The 12,075-nt window shown below is 56.3% G+C and overlaps 2 protein-coding genes and 1 pseudogene across 2 annotated transcripts in view; all 3 read left to right on the top strand.

Moving 5' to 3' along the window:
- ECI1 (enoyl-CoA delta isomerase 1) overlaps positions 1-12,075 on the top strand; it is a 280,245-nt gene that overhangs the window by 104,254 nt on the left and 163,916 nt on the right. The gene's annotated exons all lie outside the window — the stretch shown is intronic.
- The window catches only part of LOC128844064 (paired amphipathic helix protein Sin3a-like), a 59,538-nt pseudogene that overhangs the window by 33,510 nt on the left and 13,953 nt on the right, over positions 1-12,075 (top strand).
- On the top strand, positions 8,698-10,302 carry LOC128844718 (capping protein-inhibiting regulator of actin dynamics-like). The gene is made up of 2 exons (XM_054042665.1): positions 8,698-8,717; positions 9,770-10,302. The coding sequence occupies exons 1-2, from the start codon at positions 8,702-8,704 to the stop codon at positions 10,264-10,266; spliced, it is 513 nt and encodes a 170-aa protein (XP_053898640.1). The 5' UTR covers positions 8,698-8,701; the 3' UTR covers positions 10,267-10,302.

Raw genomic sequence — 12,075 nt, 5'->3', positions numbered from 1 at the left:
ACGTTTCTGAAGCCGGGCAGGTGTGAGCCAGGGATTTAATTTCTCAGTGGGACTCTGCGGCATTACCGTATCATCGGCCTTCCAGACGAAGGACGCACTAAATGGAGAGGATCAAGCCAGAGGAGATGGCAGGAACGGGGGTTGTGCAGAACGCAATGGGGGTGTAACGCTTGTGCCAGGTGGTATTGGCAGTGTCAAGACGAGAATCAGGATCTCGGGGTTCCTCTTAGCATTACAAAGCAGAACCAGCTGGAGCGCCCCTCCCAGAAATCTGGGAAACTGACCAGCACGCCCCTAACAGGCAGCTGTTCCCCCGTCAGGAGCACTGAGTCTGAGTCTAACACAGGAGAACTTTTATTTAGAGGAGAAAGAAACGCAGCATGAACTGGGGAAACCATCACAAGAGTGACTCAGCAGTATGTGAACTGTGAGTGAAACGCCCACCCTACAATCTATTGGGCAGCAGCCCCTTGCCTCAGTTTCCCAGCTTGGGATGAGAGAGTCCAATGGACGAATGTCCCTTTGGCACACCCCTCCCATTTTCCCTCTGCTGTCCCCTTACCCAGTTTACGGGCCCAGCTCAGCAGAGTTTGAGAGTTCAGGGGAGGTTCGGGGGGCGGGGAGTTCGCCTCCTGCCCCAGGGAGAGAAGGGGTGGGCCAGGGATGCCTCTGCCTCTGCTCTGCACCGCTGCTGCTCCATGCTGCGTCTCTGCCTGGAGCTGCGATGCCATGCTGTGAGGGGCCTCCAGCCCGGAGTGAGTCCAGCTCTTAGTGACTTCCCTGGCTAGGGGGAACCTCGCTGCTGCTCCCCCCTGTACTGTCTTTCACCACAGCACCGGCTCTATGGTGCCCAGGCAAACCGGCTTCACAGTGTTTAGGGATCACTGAGAAGAAACCAGGACTTCCAGCTGAGTCCAGTCAGCTCTGTCTTTAAGCACTGGGCAGACCCAACGTTTTGTAGGCGCCTTTCACCAAACCCACACACACGGTGGGAACCCCTCTCCCCACCCCCCTCGGACTTTCAGTTCCATTTGGTATCACTAACCCCTGCTTAGCACGTGGGGTTACAGAGACTGAACCCCCGCTCCTGCCATTGTCCCGACAGGTCACGGCCGGGTGAGGAGATACCTGAGTGGGATGGGCTGGAGCGAGACTGCGCTGCTGCTGCATCTGTCCCACAGGGAAGAGGATCAAACTGGATTCATTCAGTGACTGTGAAGGCAGCTGCTCTCTGTGTCCCAGCTCTCTGGCTGGGATACAGGGGGCAGGAACTGGTGCATTAGAGGGAACAGCTCCACGTCCGTATAGTTCTGGAAAAGAGCATCCAGGCGGTTCAGCCGCATGCACGCTTCTCGACCCTGCAACTTGCCAGCACCTGGCACACGCCATCGAAATGTGCAACAAAGGACACGAGATGGGACCTGTTTATTTTGTTGCACGTGGCACCAGTTTGCTTAGTGTGATGTGCTCCAGTCTGCTCATTTGGGGACCAGGTTTTGGGATGAGGGGGAGTTTGTGCTGTCACACAAAAAACGAATGAATCTCCCACATGCAATTCATGCTGCCTCCTCCCCCCGCCACCCGCACACGCCGAATGCCAGCTGCAGCCGGCCCCATAAGTCTGGCTGCCCCAACAAACTGGTAAAGCAGCTTCCAGTGGATTCTGGTTGATTCTGCCTACGCATCTGTGACGAACTGGGACTGTTCTTACTGTGGTCTTTGAATGATGACAGGGGAGTGTGGCTGGGATAGTCTGCATTGGGGGATGGGAGACTGACCGGAGAATACCTGAGCATGTAACATGAGAACCCAGGAAGGGGTTAGAGGCCAGGTGACACCTTTGCCCGGGAAACTGAACAAAGGCTGTGGGAGGGGTCGCTGAAGGGAGAGTTTCAGGAGCTGGCTGGTGGAATGGCTGGGAGGCAGACAGGGCTCTGACCTCCCAAGGGGGCTAGGGTGCCCGAGGACCCCAAGATGGACCTAACTGAGGGGGTCCTGTTTTCTGTGCCTGCGGGACCTGTCTTGAACTGTGTCCCTGTCGTCTAAATAAACCTTCTGCTTTACTGGCTGGCTGAGAGTCATGGTGAATCGCAGGAAATTGGGGGTGCAGGACCCTGAGTCCCCCCACACTCCGTGACAGGATCACCCCCATCAGCTGGACGTGCTGGGCTGACCCCATGCACAACAGGGGCAGCAGCGCGGCCACCCTCACGCTCTGATTGTGACTCGGGATTGTGGAAGCTTCTCACCTGTCCCATGGAAACGTGGCCAAAGGCGCCAATTGTCCCTTCATCAAAATGGCGCCATCTCCCACTGCTGCCAGCGGGGCTGAGGCCTGCGCGAGGGCCGCCCCGTCCCCACGCTCTGTCTGCATGTGGCAGGCAGGCTGCCCTCCTGATGCTGGCTGCCACCTCCCGCTGGGCTCCAGGAGGCTAAAGCCGAGCCCACAGGCAGACTGGCTGAGGCCATGGTTCAGGGCCTGGACAGCGCATGGGGACTGTGAGGGGATGTGGGGGGAAGGCTGAGCGGGTTGCAGGGGGATGTGGGGGCAGGGATAGGGGCCAGGCTGAGGGGGACAGAGGGATATGGGCATGAGGGAGACAGAGTGTGCAGGGGGAACGCTGACAGGGGTAGTGGGTGTGGGGAGCAGGGAGAAGGCTGAGGGGGCCAGGGAGTGTGGGGGGCAGGGGGATGGCTGAGGGGGGCATGGGGATGGGGCAGAGGGGAGGCTGAGGGGGTTGGAGGTGATCATATGGGATATAAGAGCGGCTGAGGGAGGTGCAGGGGCATGTGGGGGCAGGGGGCAGAAGAATGTGGGGGAAGGTTAAGGGGGCCGGGGTGTGGGGAGCCGAGAGAGGCTGAGGGAGGTACAGGGGGATGGGGACAGGAAGGAGGCTAAGGGAGGCAGGAGGGAGGCTCAGGGAGATGTGAGGGGCAGAGGAGAGGCTAAGGTTTGTGCGCAGAGGACAGTGCTGGGGCTGGCAGATGGGGGGATCATGGCAGCTCTCCCAGCCAGGGAGATGGGGTGGCCTTCCTCTCCCAGCAGCCGGGGCTGGGCCGTGCTGCAACGTTCCCAACTCTCAGGCAGGGCTGGCTCTAATGTTTTTGCCGCCCCAAGCAAAAAAAAAAGAGTGCCGCCCTCCATAGCGCCGCCATAACACACGCCCTCAGCACCGCGATGCCACCCCACCTCCGCGGAGCGCTGTGTAGCTGAACACCCCGCCCCCCCGTGAAGCGCCGCCGAACACAACCCCCTCCCGCAGAGAGCCGCCGAACACCCCCCCCCGCAGAGCGCTGCCGAACACACCCCACCCCCGCGGAGTGCCACTCCGCCGAACCCCTCAGCCCCCCGAGGAGCGCCACGCATCCAAACACCCCCCTCCCTCAGAGCGCCGCCAAACACTCACCCCCCGCGGAGCGCCACCGACCCCGCCAGCCCCCCGTGGAGTGCCGCGTAGCCGAACCCCCCCCCGCGGAGTGCCGCCAAATGCCACCGAACACCCCCCCCTGCGGAGCGCCGCGCCGTGCTGCTGAACCCTCCCACCGCCACACATATCTCCCACCGAGCGCCGCGCCGCCAAACACCCCACCGCTGAGCCGCGCTGCCAAACAGTGCCCCCGCCCCCGCGGAGCGCCCCGCCGTGCCGCCACCCCCCCCCGGAGCACTGCTGCCGAATCCCACCCCCCAGTACCCCCCTACACGCCCAGCCGACGAAACAAAAACAACCCACCCCACCCCACCCCCAGCGACCAAACTCCCCCCCCCAAAAAAATCCCCCCCACCCCAAGATTGGCTGCCCCTTACCAGGTGCCGCCCCAAGCACGTGCTTGGTCGGCTGGTGCCTGGAGCTGGCCCTGCTTTCAGGGGCTGAGTGCGAGTCCCGGGCTTTGGGCACCAACAGGAGGAGCTGCCGTGATAGTGGGAGAAGCGCCTCTGACGCCGTGATGTTCAGGGCTGGGCCTGCGGGCAGAGCTCTGTGCGAGAGCCCCGGGGCTGAGGGCACAGACCTGCCCTGCTCTCCCCGCGTGTCTGACCCCATAGCAGAGAGGGTGCCAGGGCAGGGCACGGGGGACCTCAGCAGAGGAGAGGGCGGCGGGAGGCAGAGGAGTGTTGCTGCTGGGTGCAGACAGTAACAGGCAGTGGTTGGCAGTTCCCCTGCCTTACGGGGAGGAGAGGGGAAGTGGAGTCTCCATCGGAGCAGCCAGCAGGAGCCGGGCATTACAGGCTGACTTTTCTACCTGGTTTGCTCACACCCGTTGGCCGGGGAGTCAAAAGCCGGATGTAAAAACATGCTCTGATTTGTTTTCTTTTTAGAAGAAGGAACCCACCAGCCTCACTGTTCAGCTGAGGAGAAAGGAACCATGGAACAGCAACGTAACGTTACAGTCCCGTTCCCCACCTGTCCTGTGGGGTCTTCTGGCCTTTAGAGCTACTGGTCAGGGCCTCCCCCGGTCTGCGGGGGGGGGCACAGGGCCTGCTGGCCTCCTCGCAGCCTCTGCTGAGGCTACAGGAGAGAGGCCTCTTCAGTTTGCAGAAAGAAAGAAATCTCTGGGGTGAGCACACAGCAGATGTCTGTTTTTCCAGGGCCAGATGCTGCCACCTTGTCACTGGAAGGGCCCGTGTGACCTCTGACCACAGATGAGGGAGGACGCCCAGCCTGGCTAGACAGATTCCTTCCTGGCATGGCTGGGGACAGAAGCCTGCAGCCAAAGCTCACACTGCAGGAAACAACCTGCAGAGGCCTTTCATCTTCCCAGGGTCAGACGTCACCACTAGGAGAATGTGAGCGCCGGAGCACTGGGGGAGCTGGGCTGAGATGGCATCCCAGGGCACAACCACCTGTGTCAAGTCCATTCGGATTCCACGCTCAGCAAAGATGCAGGGAGATATGCGGTCAGGAGAGGTGCTGGTCAGAATTTGCCAGTGGAACTGTTTTTCCATCAGAAATTGCCAGCTTGTCAAAATCCAAACGTTTCGTGGGAACACGTCGATTTGGACAAACCTTCAGACAGAAAGCAGGCAGGTTTCGCACGGAAAGCTGCTTGGCTCCCTGCCAGCTCGCCCGCCTGCCCACCTGCTTGACAGGCTGATGGGGGGTCTGGGCTTCCAGGCTGCTGAGAGAAGCCCTGGCTCCCAAGATCCCAGGGTCCCTTGGGGTAGGGCTGCGGGGCTCTGGGGGCTATTTAAAAAGTCCAGGGCTCCCGCTGCCTCTACCGCCCCGGCCCTTTAAATAGCCACTGGAGCCCCGCTGCTTCCCCAGGGCTCCCGCGGCTATTTAAAGGGCCGGGGCAGTAGAAGCAGGGGAGCCCTGGGCCTTTTATATAGCCCCCAGAGCCCTGGGATAGCGGGGGACTCGGGGGCTATTTAAAGGGCCGGGGCTCCAGCTGCCTCTGGTGCACCCCGTCCCCACACCAGCCCCTCACCCCCTGCCCTGCCCGCAGCCAGCCCCGTCTCCAGCCAGCCCTGCACCCCGTGTCCGCAGCCAGCCCCTGCTGCACCCCTGTCCTACCTCCAGCCCCGCCCCGCCTGTTCTGCCCACACCAGCCCCGCCCCCTGCCCTGCCTGCAGCCAGCCCTGCACCCCCTGCCCACAGCCAGCCTCTGCCGCACCCCCTGCCCTGTCTCCAGGCAACCCCTGCCGCACCCCCCTGCAGCCCTGCCCAAAGCCAGCCAGCCCCACACACCCCTGTCTCCAGCCAGCCCCGCACTCCTTGCCCTGCCTGCAGCCAGACCCTACCTCCAGTGAGCCCCTGCCCTGCCTCCAGCCAGCCCCATGTCCACTGGTGCCCTGCAGTTCCCAGGGCAGTAACCCTGCACACCTGCTTCAATGAGGGGGGCAGGGAGCAGCTGGGACCCACACATGTGCACACCACTAGGGTAACCAGGCAGCAAGTGTGAAAAATTGGGACAGGGGATGGGGGATAATAGGATCCTATAAGAAAAAGACCCAAAAATCGGGACTGTCCCTATAAAATCAGGACATCTGGTCACCCTAGCACACCCCCAGGGAGTGGCGGGGACCCACACATGTGAAACGGAGCTCATTAATAACCGATCAACAGCATATATGATGCAATGTACATGTAACCCTTCTGCCCATCTAAGTTGGCAGCAACAAGGGCCGGGTTCTGTATCTAGGGGTTCCGTTTCAGTAACGCAATGCAAAACCGGCTTGAGCCCCCACCCAGTGACCTGGGACAATTACACACCACCCCCTGGGCGCCTCTAGGAGGCAATACTTCCCCTCTCGCAAGCACGGAGTCTGAGTGTAACAGAAAATGTTTAATAACATGAGGTAAACGACATCAGCATTAAATTGGAAAAACAACACATGAGCAAAAAACCCACCCCAGCAAATTGGGCTGTGTCCTTTCCCTTTGGTTCTTTAAACCAGCAACCTAAGAATCACCAAAGTCCCAAAAGTCCAACAACCCCAAAGTCTCTTGGGTCCAGCAACCCAAGGATCACCAAAGTCCCAAAAGTCCAACAACCCCCCAAAGTCTCTGTCCCTGGTCAGTGCAGCCCCAGAGTTCAAGCGGGGGGGGGGGGGAGGCACGCAGGGTGTTAAGGGGCACCTTACGTGATCCGAGGCCGACTGGCTGCCTCTCCGTGGGGTTCCGCCGCAGCCTTCTCCACGAGCCACTCCACTCCACTCCACCAGCTGTCCCGTGAGCCGCTCCCGCCGTCCACGAACTGCTCTGGCAGCTGCTCCGCTCTGCTCACCGACCTGGGAGTCGCTCAGCTCCACTCCAACCGTCCCCATGAGGCTCCACTCTGCTAGCTGCTCCGCCAGCCGCTTAGCAATATAGCTTCAGGCTCCCCCACTAGTTAACACAGTCTCAGTGATCTCAGCTCTTAATAACATTAGCTCTTTTGTGATTTCAGCTCTTAGCAATTTCAGCTCATAGTAGGGGAGCCCCAGTGCTAGTGCACCATTGGCCCAAAGTCAATTCAGCTCAGCAGTCTGTAACTAGACTCCTAATGGAATCAAAGGTAGCTCTGACATTCAACAGTGGAGAGAGGAGATAGTACAATTGGTGTTTCAAACCCTCAAAGAGGACCCATACCATCAGGTATAAATACCTGTCCCCATCCTCTCTCAATTCACTGGGTTTTGTAACCCATGCCCCTTTTCAAGCAAGTGCTACTTAGGTAGTGGTGAAGGACTCACTCAGTCCTTCTGTCATACAACAGTTCCACTGGCCTTGATTCACAGAATCAGGGTAACAAAACTTTATTCTTCCTGCCCCAATAATAGAGAAACTGGGGATCCCACACCAGCCAAAGTAACCACTTTGAGTTGCTGTTGTTTCATGCCAGGTGAGTGGGTGTGCCTATGCAAACCAGATCAGCCCCTGGAGTTCTTTTCCACACTCGCCATAATTCACCACCAGATGTCAGGGTAGAGCTCATCCTGACTCTGCTTACATCCATAATATATAATTTTATTATTTATAGAGTTATGGAAAGTAAATAATACATGGAAGAAATGAAAGGCTTTTTTTTACATTATTTTTTTTGTTAGTCATCCCTGCCGGGGCCCCGCCAAAAATGTTCGAATTGGGCCCCGCCCTTCCTAAAGCCGGCCCTGTTGGGGGGTGGTCTGTAAGTGAGGACTGGCCTGCCTCCGAAGGTCTGTGAGAGTGAGGGATCATTTTCCAGGATAGGTTGTAGATCGTGGATAATGCACTGGCGAGGTTTTAGCTGGGGGCTGTATGTGATGGCCAGTGGTGTTCTGTTATTGTCCTTGTTGGGCCTGTCCTGTAGTAGGTGATTTCTGGGTACCCGTCTTGCTCTTTCAATCTGTTTCCTCACTTCCCCAGGTGGGTATTGTAGTTTTACGAATTTAAATCGAATTAACCCTGCACCCGTCTGCACAACGAAGCCATTTAATTCGAAATAAAGGGCTCTTTAAATCGATTTCTGTACTCCACCCCGACGAGCGGAGTAGCGCCAAAATCGATTTTATCATTTCAAATTAGAGTTAGTGTGGCCGCAATTCGATGGTATTGGCCTCCGGGAGCTATCCCACAGTGCACCATTGTGACCGCTCTGGACAGCAATCTGAACTCGGATGCACTGGCCAGGTAGACAGGAAAAGCCCCGCGAACATTTGAATTTCATTTCCTGTTTGCCCAGTATGGAGAGCACAGGTGACCACAGATAGCTCATCAGCACAGGTAACCATGCAGGCCGATAATCGAAAAAGAGCACCAGCATGGACCGTACGGGAGGTACTGGATCTGATCGCTATATGGGGAGAGGATTCAGTGCTAGCAGAACTTCGTTCAAAAAGACGAAATGCCAAAACTTTTGAAAAAATCTCCAAGGGCATGATGGAGAGAGGCCACAATAGGGACTCAGATCAGTGCCGCATGAAAGTCAAGGAGCTCAGACAAGCCTATCAAAAAACAAAGGAGGCAAACGGTCGCTCCGGGTCAGAGCCGCGGACATGCCGCTTCTACGACGAGCTGCATGCAGTTCTAAGGGGGGCCGCCACCACTACCCCACCTCTGACTGTGGATTCCGAGGGGGGGATCATCTCATCAGCTACACCTGAGGATTCTGTGGACGGGGAAGAGGAGGAGGAGGAGGACGAGCTTGCAGAGAGCACCGAGAACTCCGTTCTCCCCAACAGCCAGGATCTTTTTCTCAGCCTGACTGAAGTACCCTCCCAACCCAGTATCCAAACCACGACCCCATGGAAGGGACCTCAGGTGAGTTTACCTTTTAAAATATAAAACTTGTTTTAAAAGCAAGGGTTTTTAATGATTACTTTGCCCTGAGGACTTGGGATGCATTCGCAGCCAGTACAGCTACTGGAAAAGTCTGTTAACGTGTCTGGGGATGGAGTGGAAATCCTCCGGGGACATCTCCATGAAGCTGTCCTGGAGATACTCCAAAAGCCTTGCCACCAGGTTACTGGGCAATGCAGCCTTATTCCGTCCTCCATGGTAGGACACTTGACCGCGCCATGCTTGCAGCAAGTAATATGGTATCGATGCATGACAAAGCCTGGCAGCGTATGGTCCCGGTGTTTGCTGGCATTTAAGCAACATCCGTTCTTTATCTTACTGTGTAATCCTCAGGAGAGTGATATCGCTCATGGTAACCTGGTTGAAATACGGGAATTTAATTAAGGGGACAGAGGTTGCAGTTCCTACTGGGCTGTTTGCCTGTGGCTGAAAAGAAATCCTTCCCTGCAGTTACCCAAGTGCAGGGTGTGTGTGTGGGGGGGAATTGGCCCAGAGCTTTTCGTGTTTGGCTAGCAGGGATCTTCCCTGATACCAGCCACGTGGTGGGGGGAGGGGTAAAGCGATCATCCCAGAGAATTCATGGCGGGGTGGGGGGTGTTTGGTTCCTGCAGGGATCTTCCCTGATACCAGCCACGTGGTGGGGGGAGGGATAAAGCGATCATCCAGAGAATTGGATGGGGGCGGGGGGTTAGTTTTTCTGCTGCTGAATGTTAACAGGAAAACCGCAGCACTCAACGGGCTTTGCTTGGTATATGGGAAAGGAGGGCGCAGAAGCCGAAAGACAATGGCTTACCATGGCCGCATGCAAGCCGAATTCTGTTGCCCGGACCTGCGTCTGTGATCTCTAGCAGCAAAGCCACGGGCACTCAATATTAAGAGGCAAAATGCGACCTTGCACAGAAATCACATGTGCTATGTAATGTGAATAGTGTTGTTCACCGTGAAAGAGTATAAGCATTGTTCTGCAAAATGTATCTTTTTAAAAAATTCTCTCCTTTTTTCCCTCCCTTCAGCTGCTGCAAATTCTTCAAGCCTCCCTCCTCTGTCCCGAAGGCTATCACAGATAAGGCGTCGGAAAAAGAAGACGCGAGACGAGATGTTCGCAGAAATCATGGAATCCACCCGCAGTGACAGAGCTCATCTGAATGAGTGGAAGGACACGGTTTCAAAGTATAGGAAAGAAGACAGTGAACGTGAGGACAGGAGGGACCAACGTGAGGAGAGGAGAGACGCTCGAGATGAGAGGTGGTGGCAGGAAGATCAGAGGAGGCAGGATGCAACACTGGGGCTGCTGCGTGAGCAAACAGACATGCTCCGGCGTCTGGTGGAGCTTCAGGAACGGCAGCAGGATAACAGAGTGCCGCTACAGCCCCTGTATAACCCCCCTCCCCCCTCACCATGTTCCATAGCCTCCTCACCCAGACGTGTAAGAACGCGGGGGGGGAGGCTCCGTACACCTTCCCATTCCACCCCAGTGGACAGCCCAAGCAAAAGGCTGTCATTTTTTTAACCTTTTTTTAGTGGCCTTTTCCTTCCCCCCGATCCTCCTCCCAAACCCCACCCAGGTTCCCTCTCTCTTTTTATAATGTATTAATAAAGAATAAATGATTTTTAAACTATAGTGACTTTATTTGGTTTTAAAGCAAGCTGGGGGAAGGGGGAGGGTGGGTTCCTTACAGAGAATGAGTCAATAAAGGTGGCGGGTTTTCATGAAGGAGAAACAAACAGATATTTCACACTGTAGCCTGGCCAGTCATGAAACTGGTTTTCAAAGCTTCTCTGATGCACAGAGCTTCCTGGTGTGCTCTTCTAATCGCCCTGGTGTCTGGCTGCACGTAATCAGCAGCCAGGCGATTTGCCTCAGCCTCCCACCCCGCCATAAAGGTCTCGCCCTTACTTTCACAGAGACTGTGGAGCACACAGCAAGCAGAAATAACAATGGGGAGATTGATTTGGCTGAGGTCTGAGCGAGTCAGTAACGATGGCCAGCGACCTTTTAAACGGCCAAATGCACATTCTACCACCATTCTGCACTTGCTCAGCCTGTAGTTGAACAGCTCCTGACTCCTGTCCAGGCTGCCTGTGTATGGCTTCATGAGCCATGGCATTAAGGGGTAGGCTGGGTCGCCAAGAATAACTATTGGCATTTCAACATCCCCGACGGTTATTTTCTGGTCCGGAAAGTAAGTCCCTTGCTGCAGCCCTTTAAACAGAGTAGTGTTCCTGAAGACGCGAGCGTCATGAACCCTTCCTGGCCAGCCCACATTGATGTTGGTGAAACGTCCCTTGTGATCCACAAGTGCTTGCAGCACCATCGAAAAGTACCCCTTGCGGTTTATGTAGTGGGTACCCTAGTGGTACCCTAGTGCTCCGGTGACAAGATAGGGATATGGGTTCCATCTATTGCCCCACCACAGTTAGGGAATCCCATTGCAGCAAAGCCATCCACTATGGCCTGCACATTTCCCAGAGTCACTACCTTTCGTAGCAGCACCTGAGTGATTGCTTTGGCTACTTGCATCACAGCAGCCCCCACAGTAGATTTGCCCACTCCAAATTGATTCCCGAGTGACCGGTAGCTGTCTGGCGTTGCAAGCTTCCACAGGGCTATCGCCACTCGCTTCTCAACTGTGAGGGCTGCTCTCATCTTGGTATTCTGGCGCTTCAGGGCAGGGGACAGCAAGTCACAAAGTTCCATGACAGTGCCCTTACGCATGCGAAAGTTCCGTAGCCACTGGGAATCATCCCACACCTGCAACACTACGCGGTCCCACCAGTCTGTGCTTGTTTCCCTTGCCCAGAATTGGCGTTCCATGGATAGAACCTGCCCCATTAACAACATGATCTCCAAAGCACCGGGGCCCGCAGTTTGAAGAATTCTGTGTCCGTGTCCATGTCCATGTCCATGTTCTCATCACGCTTGTCACTGCGCTGCCGCCGCCGCTGCCTCCTCGCCTCGTTTTTCTGGTCCTGGCTCAGCATAAACTCCACAAGAACGCGCGAGGTGTTTTCAATGTTCATGACTGCTGTCTTGAGCTGAGCGGGCTCCATGCTTGCTGTGGTATGGAGTCTGCAGTGTTCACCCAGGAAAAAAGGCACGAAATGGTTGTCTGCCGTCCGTTGCTTTCATGCAGGGAGGGAGGGAGGGGTGAGGCTGTACCCAGAACCACCTGCGACAATGTTTTTTGTCCCATCAGGCACTGGGATCTCAACCCAGAATTCCAATGGGCGGGGGAGACTGCGGGAACTATGGGATAGCTATGGGATAGCTACCCACAGTGCAACGCTCCAGAAATCGACGCTAGCCCCGGAACATGGA

This window comes from Malaclemys terrapin, chromosome 10, assembly GCF_027887155.1.
Source record: "Malaclemys terrapin pileata isolate rMalTer1 chromosome 10, rMalTer1.hap1, whole genome shotgun sequence".
In the NCBI taxonomy this organism is placed as follows: domain Eukaryota; kingdom Metazoa; phylum Chordata; order Testudines; family Emydidae; genus Malaclemys; species Malaclemys terrapin.
This window is presented reverse-complemented; position numbering and strand designations above follow the sequence as displayed.